General features: G+C 40.3%; 1 protein-coding gene across 4 annotated transcripts in view; it reads right to left on the reverse strand.

The window, feature by feature from the left end:
* BBS4 (Bardet-Biedl syndrome 4) overlaps nt 1-10,078 on the reverse strand; it is a 60,813-nt gene extending 50,735 nt beyond the window's left edge. Inside the window, exons 1-2 of one of the 4 annotated variants that reach the window (XM_078079128.1) lie at nt 9,951-9,990; nt 2,655-2,820 (exon numbers count right to left, since the gene is read on the reverse strand). In XM_078079128.1, coding sequence (XP_077935254.1) covers nt 2,655-2,762 — 108 coding nt within the window. In that variant the 5' untranslated portion in view covers nt 2,763-2,820; nt 9,951-9,990. Of the gene's footprint in view, nt 1-2,654; nt 2,821-9,513; nt 9,626-9,950 lie in introns of those variants that run through there. The other 3 variants (XM_078079129.1, XM_078079131.1, XM_078079130.1) reach the window with 3 other exon arrangements.
* Between the last annotated feature and the right edge of the window lie 1,527 nt (nt 10,079-11,605).

The following is an 11,605-nucleotide window of genomic DNA, read 5'->3' on the forward strand; positions in this document are numbered from 1 at the left end:
AAAAAGTTTGTCAACCTCAGGTCTAAACTCTTACATCTATCAAAACTAACTTTCATGGCACCAGGCTGACTCAGTCGGAAGAGAATGTGACTCTTGATCTTGGGGTTTTAAGTCTAAGACCCATGGTGAGTGTAGAGATTACTTAAAAAAACCTTTAAAAAATTTTTTGTTTAAATAAACTTTTAAAGGATATACATTAAGAAAAAGGAAAAGAACGCCAGAATGAAGGAGTGGAATGAGCAAAGGAATTGGTAAAATATGGAAGTATTCTAAACATCCACTAACTGAATAAAACAAAAGTATAATTTGTGGTGTTGAGAAACACAAAAACTACAAAACTGAACAACAGTAGCATGAACTGACAGAAGGCAATGAGTAATGAAGCATTTGATAATCCCTACATTACTGAGTTTTAAATTTAAACTTTCAGTTGAATATTTTTAAAAAATTGTATACTCATTAAAGGAAGACTAAAGAATAGAGTATATAACTTACAAGTAATTAAATGAGGAGAGAGAGAAAAAGAAAGAAAGAAAAAAAAAAAGGCAAGAAAAGAAGGAGAAAAAAATGAAATTCTCCAGTTATCACGGTGGATGTTTTAAAAAATCTAGATGTATGCTATTTATATAAAGACACATCTAAAACAGGCAAAGAAAAACAAAGTAAAATGATGGAAAAAGATACACCAGGAGAACAGAAACAAAAAGAAAACTAAAGTAGCCATATTAACATTAAACAAAACAGACTTCAAGAAAAAAAGCTTTAGGGGTGCCTGGGTGGCTCAGTCGGTTAAGCCTCTACCTCTGCCTTCAGCTCAGGCCATGATCCCAGCATCCTGGGATCAAGTCCCCCATCGGGCTCCCTGCTCTGCGGGAAGCTGGCTTCTCATTCTCCCTCTGCCTGCTGCTCTGCCTACTTGTGCTATCTCTCTGTCAAATAAATAAATAAAATCTTTTAAAAAAGAGAAAAAGCTTTATCAGGGAAATGAAAATGAATTAAGATAAAGACTAAAAATGAACAAGGCAAATTTAAAAACCTTTAGAGGGCTCCTGGGTGGCTCAGTCGTTAAGCGTCTGCCTTCGGCTCAGGTCATGATCCCAGGGTCCTGGGATTGAGTCCCACATCAGGCTCCCTGCTCAGTGGGAAGCCTGCTTCTCCCTCTCCCACTCTCCCTGCTTGTGTTCCCTCTCTCGCTGTCTCTCTCTCTGTTGAAAAGTAAATAAAATCTTAAAAAAAAAAAAAACCTTTAGAAAAAATATAGGATAGGGAAGGACTACTTCAGTAAGATATAAAAACACAAACCAATTGAGAAAAGATCTAAATATTCAACTACATTAAAATTAAGAACTTCCAGGGGTGCCTGGGTGGCTCAGTCGTTAAGCGTCTGCCTTCGGCTGAGGTTATAATCCCAAGGTCCTGGGATCGAGTCGGGGGGAAGCCTGCTTCTCCCTCTCCCTCTCCCACTCCCACTCCCCCCTTGCTTGTGTTCCTGCTCTCACTAACTCTCTGTCAAATAAATAAATAAAATCTTTAAAAAAAAAAAATTTAAAAAATAAATAAAATTAAGAGCTTCTGTTCCAAAAAGGAAGTGAAGATAGAAAACTAAGAGAAGGGGCGCCTGGGTGGCTCAGTCGTTAAGCGTCTGCCTTCGGCTCAAGTCATGATCCCAGGGTCCTGGGATCAAGTCCCGCATCAGGCTTCCTGCTCAAGGGGAAGCCTGCTTCCCCCTCTCCCACGCCCCCTGCTTGTGTAGCCTCTCTCGCTGTGTCTCCTTCTGTCAAACAAATAAATAAAATCTTTTAAAAAAAAAAGAAAACTAAGAGAAGATACTTGCAATACAAAACCAAAAAAATAAATAAAAAGATGGGAGGATTAACAGCCAGAACCTATAACTAACTACAAAACAATCAGTAAAAAGAAAACAGGGGTGGGAGGATGGGTTAGCCTGGTGATGGGTATTAAAGAGGGCACGTTCTGCATGGAGCACTGGGTGTTATGCACAAACAATGAATCATGGAACACTACACCAAAACTAATGATGTAATGTATGGTGATTAACATAACAATAAAAAATTAAAAAAAAAAAACAGTAAGAAAAACATCCAAGTAGGAAAATAAGTAAAACATGGGGCTCCTGGGTGGCTTAGTCAGTTAAGCATCTGCCTTCGGCTCAGGTCATGATCCCAAGGTCCTGGGATCAAGCCCCGCATCAGGCTCCTTGCTCAGCAGGAGCCTGCTTCTCCCTCTCCCTCTGACCCTCCCCCCACACTCGTGTTCTCTCTCGCTCACTCACTCTGCTCTCTCTCAAATAAATAAGTAAAAATTCTTAAAAAAAGAAAAAAAAAAAGAAAAAGCAGCACAACATATGAACCAGGCATTGAACAGAAAAGGAAAAGAGACAACCACTGCTGCTCCACCTAATTAATAATCAGGTAAATGTCAGTTAAAATCAGGGGTGCCTAGGTGGCTCAGTAGTTAAGCGTCTGCCTTTGGCTCAGGTCGTGATCCCAGGGTCCTGGGATAGACCCTGCATGAGGCTCCCTGCTCGGCAGGAGGCCTGCTTCTCCCTCTCCCACTCCCCCTGCTTCTGTGCCCTCTCTTGCTGAGTCTCTGTCAAATAAATAAATAAATAAAATCCTTAAAAAAAAAATCACATTAAGACTTGGGGCTCCTGCGTGGCTCAGATGGTTAAGCGACTGTCTTCGGCTCAGGTCATGATCCCGGGTCCTGGGATCAAGTCCCACATCGGGCTCCTGGCTCATAGCGGAGCCTTCTTCTCCCTCTGACCCTCTCCCCTCTCATGCTGTTTCTCTAATAAAACTTAAAAAAAAATCACATTAAGACTTCATTTCATATCAACCATATTGACAGAATTTAAAACTATGACAATATCAAGGATGTAAGCAATAGGAACTGATGGTAGAAGTATAAATTGTTGCAACCACCTTAGAGTTTCCCACAAGTAATGAAGTGAAGATGTACCTACTCCATGAATCAACAATCCGTTTCTAGGAATATATGTTTCTTAGATTAAGAGACATATATAAGAATGTTCACATTAAAAAAAAAAAAAATGTTCACAACCAGGCCTGAGACATTCTTACTCTTACATTTTGCACCCTAAGCACCTCACTGGCCTTACCCTGGCCCTGTTCACAATAACATTATTTTCAATAACTAAAAATCAGGGGCTCCTGGCTGGCTCAGTCAGTAGAGCATGTGACTCTTGACCTCAGGGTCATGAGTTCAAGCCCCATATTGCGCACAGAGCTTACTTTTACTTAAAGAAAAACTTAAAGAAGAAAAAAACCTAAAACTAAAAATCAGAAGGAAAAAATAAGTTGAACTTATAGGCTCAGAGAGTAGAAATGTGACTCCCAGGTTTGGGAGGTAGGGGAGATAGGAAGAGATTGGTAAAAGGGTACAAACTCTCAGCTATAAGATGAATAAGGTCTAAGGTGACTATAGTTGATAACAACTGTACTGTATAATTGAAATTTGCTAAAACGGTGGAATGTTCTCACAAGGAAAAAAAACATGTGGAGTGAGGATGTGTTGTTAATAACTTGATGGTGGGAATCCTTTCACAATGTATATCAAATGATCACATCGTACACTTTAAATATCTTATAACTTTGTCACCTGTACCTCAATAAAGCTGAACAAATCAGAACTCAAATCTCTAGTAGAATGGATAAATTAATTATAGTATTTTCCTATAATGGGATAATATATAGCATTGAAAAAAGAATAAACTAAACAATTTCTTAAAACCAATATATCGGGGCGCCTGGGTGGCTCAGTCGGTTAAGTGGCTGCCTTCGGCTCAGGTCATGATCCCAGGGTCCTGGGATCGAGCCCTGCATCGGGCTCCCTGCTCGGTGGAGAGCCTGCTTCTCCCTCTCCCTCTGCCTGCCGCTCTGACTACTTGTGCTCTCTCTCTACCTCTGTTAAATAAATAAATAAAAATCTTAAAAAAAAAAAAAACAATATATTATCTAGAGGTATTAAATATAGTAAAACTGTAAAGAAAAGCAAAAAGATTAACATAAAATTGATAAAAGAGATACTTCTGATGGGAAAGGAGGAAAATTTAGGAAGAGACATTTAGGAGGATTCAAAGTTATTGTTAATGACCCATTTCGTAACCTGTGAAGTAGAAACACAAGTTTCCATTACACTGTTCTTTAAAACTTACATATAACCTTTTATTCATTCTTTTAGAGATAAAATATACTTCATAACAAAAAATCCTCAAAATAAAACAGAATACATACTTGTTTTATTAGCTATTTTATTATCTTGACTTAACAAATACAGAAATCTTACTAAAACAAATAATCCATTTTAAAAGGGGCAAAAAATCTGTAGATACTTGACCCAAGAGAAATGGTTGAATAAGCACATAAAACAATACTCAATACCATTATTCATTGGGGAAATATAAATTAAAACCACAATAACCACTATACATACACTAGAATGACTGATATTAAAAGACTGACAATATGAAGTATTAACAAGGCAAGGACGTGGAAAACTGAAACCCTCACATACTACTCGTGGAAATGTAAAATGGTATACAGCAACTTTAGAAAAGTTTGGCAAAGGGGCGCCTGGGTGGCTCAGTTGGTTAAGCGGCTGCCTTCGGCTCAGGTCATGATCCTGGAGTCCCGGGATCGAGTCCCACATCAGGCTCCCTGCTCAGCTGGGGGTCTGCTTCTCCCTCTGACCCTCCTCCCTCTCATGCTCTCTGTCTCTCATTCTCTATCAAATAAATAAATAAAATCTTTAAAAAAAAAAAAAAAAAAGAATTTATAAAAAAAATTAAAAAAAATAAAAAAATAAAAAAAAAAAAAAAAAAAGAAAAGTTTGGCATGGGGCACCTGGGTGGCTCAGCCAGTTAAGCAGCCAACTCTTTTTTTTTTTAAGATTTTATTTATTTATTTATTTGACAGAGAGAGAGAGAGAGGGACAGTAAGAGAGGGAACACAAGCAGGGGGAGTGGGAGAGGGAGAAGCAGGCTCCACGCTGAGCAGGGAGCCCAAAGCGGGGCTCAATCCCAGGACCCTGGGATCATGACCTGAGCCCAAGGCAGACGCTTAACGACTGAGCCACCCAGGCGCCCCCAAGCATCCAACTCTTGATTTCTGCTCAGTTCATGATCTCAGGGCCCTGAGGTCAGGGTCTTGAGATCGAGCCCCATTATCAGGCTCTGCACTTAGCTTGGAGTCTGCTTGTCCCTCTCCCTCTGCTCCTCCCCCCACTTGCTCTATCTCTAAAATAAATAAATAAATAAATAAATAAATAAATAAATAAATAAAATAAAATCTAAAAAAAAAAAAAGTTTGGCAGTTTTGATTTTTTGTTAACATACACTTACCAACCCAGCAATTTCACTCCTAGATAAATAAAAACATATCCATGCATGGGCGCCTGGGTGGCCATGCAAAGATTCACAGCAACATTATGCATAATAGCCAAAAACAGGAAAACAGTCTTAATGTCCATCAATTGGTAGATAAACAAAATGCATATATTCATACCATGGAATAGTGCTTAGAAATAAAAAGGAACAAAGTACTGCTATGTACAATATAAATGAACCTCAAAAAACATGCAAAGTGAAATTCAGACACATAAGACTACATATTGTGTGATTACATGCAATTGTAGAGAAGGCAAAACTATGGAGACACAAAGCAGATCAGTGGTCAGCTGGGGTTAGGAGTAAAGAGTGGTTGTAAATGGACCCAAAGGAACTTTTTGGAATGATGGAGGTAAGTGGATTGTGGTAACAGTTGTGCAAGTATATAAATTTACTAGAAGTGATCAAACCGTAAATTTTATGGTACGTGTATTAAACCTCAACAAAGCTGTTTTTAAAATGCTAAAGAACTCTATTTTTTATCTGGGATTTTTTTTTTTTTTAATTTTATTTATTTAGAGAGAGAGCGTACACACAAGCAGGGGAAGGGGCAGAGGGAGAGAGAATCGTCTCAAGCAGACTCCATGCCCAAGGCAAGGCTCGATCCCACAACCCTGAGATCATGTCCTGAGCAGAAATCAAGAGTCAGACGTTTAACCAAAAGAGCCACCCAGGTGCCCCTAACTGGGATATTTTTTTAAACTTTGGGGAAGAATCTTAAAGGTTCAAGTTGCCTGGCTGGCTCAGTCAGCAAAGCATGCAACTCTTGATCTTGGGGTTGTAAGTTCCAGCCCCACAATGGGCACAGAGGTTACTAAAAAAATAAATAAAAATCTTAAAGACTCAAAAAGCATCTTCATGAGTCAGCAACCTTTCTGCAGAAAGGAGAATTAAAATAAATTATAATTTTTTAGTGAGTCTCTTTTTCAAAAAGTCTTTCAGAACATTCTGAGACAGGATTCTATTAGCCCACTTGATCTCATTTATAGCTGGGATGTATGTAGAGTACATCATGTTCTTCTGGTTCTTCATTTTTATGTAGTTCTATGACCATTTATTCATCTAACAAATATTCATGTAATATTTGGTATATGCTAAGCACTATATCTGAGCCAAATCAACTAGTACAATAGTAATTTTTGCTTTCCGTACTGAAAGGTTTAATCTTTAAATTTACAGGAAGAAAAACAAGTATATATACAAATACATTGAATAATGGGAATTAGGGAGTTATAAAAAATTTGTAAGTATAAATCATAGAAAGCAGTATTATTTGCTTTTATTAAGATCTCGAAATCATTTCTCACATATTCTTTTTTTTAATTTATTTTTTTTTAAGATTTTTATTTATTTTGACAGAGAGAGAGAACACAAGCAGGGAGAGTGGGTGAGGGAGAAGCAGGCTTCCCACCGAGCAGGGAGCCCGATGCGGGGCTCCATCCCAGGGCCCTGGGATCATGACCTGAGCCGAAGGCAGACGCTTAACAACTGAGCCACCCAGGTGCCCCCATTTCTTACATATTCTTAAATAAAATATATCAGTCCCCAGTTTTCCTAAGGAACTAACTGGTAATAATCCTTGATAGTTTAGAATTTCTGTGTGTCCCACGTTAGCCTAGTTTTATTCCATCCCTCCTCAAGGCCTTTACAACAGCAGTCTTATATTTTCACTTATGCATTTGTCCAAAATTCTCTTTGTCTTAAGTCTTTTAATCTTCTCCACATCTATATATCCATATCTACCGATCTATGTGTTTTTTTCTTTATGCCACAAAATTAAGATCACACAATATACCCCTATTAAACCGGGGGGTGCCTCGGTGGCTCAGTCAGTTAAGCGTCCAACTCCTGATCTCAGCTCAGGTCTTGATCTCAGGGTCATGCATTCAAGCCCCATGTTGAGCTCCACGCTGGTTGTGGAGCCTACTTTAAAAAACAAAAAAAGGCCCAAAATGGAGTTATTAAGTCCCATGTCAACAAAGACTGAATTATACTTTCTACCTCTCCCAGAATAGAATCTTAAACCAGTAATCAGAAATCACCCAGTCAGGGGGCACCTGGGTGGCTCAGTCAGTTAAGCATCTGCCTTCAGCTCAGGTCATGATCCCAGGGTCCTGGGATTGAGCCCTCCATCGGGCTCCCTGCTCAGCTGGGAGACTGCTTCTCCCTCTGCTTGTGCTGTCAAATAAAATCTTTAAAAAATAAATCTCAATTAAAGAAAAATCACCCAATAAGTATTAGTGAGGTAATATGCCTGATAGACCCCTGCCATCATCTAAAGGAAAGTGATCTTGCAATAACCAACGTTTTTGTCTCGTGTAACTTCCCTGTTCCCACTCCTTTCTGCCTATGAAGCCTTCCATTTTGTACAGAATGAATGCTGCCTGATTCATGAATCATTGAATAAAGCCAGTAAGTTCTTTAAAGTCCACTCAGTTAAATTTTATTTTTTAACACTCCACTCCACATCAAGCTTTTTTAAAATGTATACCATCCACAACAACATATATAGTTCTAACACTTTTTAATGGCTGCATAATAATCCTCAGAATGGAAGTATCAGAAGTCATCTATTACCCTATTAATGGGTATTCACCTTGTTTCCAGCATTTTGCCACTATAAACAATACTGCAATGAATACCCTTGTACTATATGCTTATAGTTTGCTTTTATTTCAGTGGGATACTGCTCTGTTGATTGAGTGAATGAGACTGTTGGGCCCTTTTAATTTTATTACAAGATACCAGATCACTTCCAAAAAGGGCAGAAATTCAAATCTCCCTGCAGCAGTAACATGAAAAGATGAAATTACTACAAATATAACACTGCTAGCAATAAACATGACAATAATGAAAATAATCAGTTAACTTCAGGCTCAAGTGCTAAAGTCATATTGAAACAAAATTTATCTTTAAAACACTATTAGATTCAAAAGTACAGGACAATTCTGCCATCACAGAAATCAAGTTCATATTCTATTTATGAACACCTATCATTGCAGGTAGAGATATAAGCTATATTTATAGCATTGTGTTACCAGTAAACCTTACATTTATGTAGGTGAAGTATTTTCTTTGATATGTTTCTAATATCTAAAACCCAGTAACATTGGGGCGCCTGGGTGGCTCAGTTGGTTAAGCGACTGCCTTCGGCTCGGGTCGTGATCCTGGAGTCCCGGGATCGAGTCCCGCATCGGACTCCCTGCTCGGCGGGGAGTCTGCTTCTCCCTCTGACCCTCCCCCTCTCATGCTCTCTCTCTATCTCATTCTCTCTCAAATGAATAAAAAAAAAAAAAAAAAAAATCTTAAAAAAATAAAAAATAAAGATAAAACCCAGTAACATTAATCAGGCTTTTTTTTTTTTTTTAATTTATAGCTTAACAAAAATTTTTGCTTTGGGCCTCCTTCCCTGTATTCAGAGTTGTATGATTACACTAAAAATAATTTGACTTCTCGGGTGCCTGGGTGGCTCGGTCACTTAAGCGACTGCCTTTGGCTCAGGTCATGATCCTGGAGTCCTCGGATCGAGTCCCGCATCGGGCTCCCTGCTCAGCGGGGGGTCTGCTTCTCCCTCTGCCCCCTTGCTCATGCTCTCTCTCTTTCTCTCAAATAAATAAAATCTTAAAAAATAACAATAATAATTTGACCTCTCTGGATATGAAAAGAGAACAGAAAACAAACCCCCCCCCCCACAGCATTGGCCTTGCTCCTTAACGGCCAAAACTAAGTTGTAAAAGTCAGCCAGAAACTATTTTGTCTCCTACGTTTCCCAAAGCGTTTTTCAAAGGGCAATACATTCCAAATAAATAATAAAGTCATTCTAACAAACGAGTAGAACATGCTTTGAAACCCAACACTAAAACAACGTAAACAAGGTTTCACACTGAGAACTTCACAGAAATTAGATCCAATTAAAAATATACACTTCACAAATAACTACCACTGGGTTATCCCGAATTCATCTGGGCTACTTTGTATTAGCAGCTCTGTGGAGTTTAATTAATGCCTAACTCAAGCTTCAAAATCCCAAAACAGCACCTTCCTAAACTAAATTACAACAGAGAAAAAACATGGTCTCGACCCACCGGCAGAAGGCAGTGACGCTCAAAGTTTCCAGGCTTTGTCATATTCAATTCCTAATCCAGGGGATTAAACACAAACCGTCTCTGCACAAACGGTAGTGCTTCCTTTCCAAACCTCGTGAGACAGAAAAGATGGGACTAGGAAAAGCGCCATTTCTGATGAAAATCTCCCCTTTCCGTCCAGCGCACCCCAAGAGGGACCACAATCCCAGCACAGGCCCAGCGCTGCAAAGTCAGCCTTGCCCAGGGGGACCAGCTCCCAGGAGCGGGGCCGTAACGCCCCGCGCACCCCGAGCGGCTCCAGAGCCCGCTCCGCACTTCCCCAGGGACAGCTGCGTAGGACACAGGCAGCCCGCCAACCTGCCTCGCCTTTCTGCTCCGCCCGGCTTGGCCCTGGCCTGCTTGCCGGCCGGGACCCCAAAAAGAAACTCCGCGCTCACCTTCACGAGCGGCTCCTCAGCCATCTTGGCTCCGCCCACCGCTTCGCGGCCGGAAGTTGGCGGTTTCCCAGACGACCAGGCAAACGGAAGTCGTGGCACTGGGGAAGCTGGGAGGGGCCTGAGCGGGGAACTAAAGAGATCGCGGGTCCGAACGCTTCACCTGGGAGGGTCTTCAGGAAACCTGTTAAGGGTCGGGTGGTGCTTCGCGACGGCTTGAAGCTGATGGGCCCGGTGAGGGAATACACAGGCAGTTCTCTTCCTCCACGGCAACCCTGACCGCCCCCACGACGTTGTCTTGGGCGCTGCTGGAGAAACTCGGGATCGCGCTGGCCGGAATGGCCGGACACACCCGGGAAGACCGCGCAATCCTTCCGCCACTTTGCGTTTATTTCAGTCCTTCCGGGAATCCTGGCCCTCAGACCCTAGGGTACAGAACCCCATTCTCGACTTTCAACAAAACCTCCTCGTTTCTTAGCTTTCACTGTCTGAGGTATTCGCCTTATCAGGTTCCCACTCTCTACGCCAGAATTTGCAAATCCGCTGCCGGTGGGCTGCATGTGAGCGCAGTCTTGTTTTGACTGGAAATATTTAAAAAACCAGGAGATTTCACAAGAAAGCCAGAAACCCGGCCTCGGGGCATGTAAAAATCCGACAATGGGCTTCCATTCCCAAATGTCAGTAAAACGTGAGAAACCGCTGCGACTGTACTTAGGTTCGCCAGTTTGCCACAATCCACTTCCTGACACACTTAAGCCGTTTTACATTACCCATCAGGGCCCTGGGGTGGTGAGTTAAAAGCTTAGTTTTTCCCGTGAGTGATCGTGGAAAAGCATGTGGACTTTGGAGTCAAACATGAGTTCTGAACTTGACTGCTGCATGACATGAGCCAGTCATTTCTTGAGCTTCATTCATTCTAGTACCTGGAACTAACCATGTAATGAACAAAACTAACAAGATCCCTGCACCCACAGCACGGACCTTAAAGTAGAGAGAGGAAATCAGACATTAATAAGATAAGCAAAATTTATGAAGAAACAGCACACTAAGAAATACAAATGGCTGTTAAACATGAAGTATAACTTTGCAAGGAAGAAAAAACATGCAAATTAAAGTTTCCAAGAGATACTTTCCACCTCTTACATGGCAAAGAAAAAAATTTTCACTAACATAGTTGTCAGGAAACATGCATTTTTCATCTGTGGCTAGTGGGAATGTGAATTGATACAACCTCCATTGAGAGCAGTTTGGCAATAACTACAAAATTTAAAATGCATAAAGCCTTTAATTCCCTTATTTCAATTCTAGGAATTTATTCTATAGGTATATTTGCGGGAAATGACTTTACATACAAAGTTATTCAATGCACCATTGTTTGTAATAACCAAAGCCTGAAAACAACCTCAATGTCTAATAATTGAGTTTAAAATTTTATGGTAAGCCCATACTATCTGGTACATGAAAAGAGGCAACAATTTACATATTGACATAGAAGAATTGTCAAGATACATTATTAACTGATAAAAACAAACTACAGAAAAATGTATATAGTATCTGTGTTAATAAAGAGAAGGCAAAAAATGAAGAGGAGTATTATGTACAGAATTGCTTGTCTACTCAGAAAATAACTCTGGAAGGATATTCAAAATGTTAAAAGT

Source organism: Halichoerus grypus, chromosome 8, assembly GCF_964656455.1.
Source record: "Halichoerus grypus chromosome 8, mHalGry1.hap1.1, whole genome shotgun sequence".
Taxonomy (NCBI): domain Eukaryota; kingdom Metazoa; phylum Chordata; class Mammalia; order Carnivora; family Phocidae; genus Halichoerus; species Halichoerus grypus.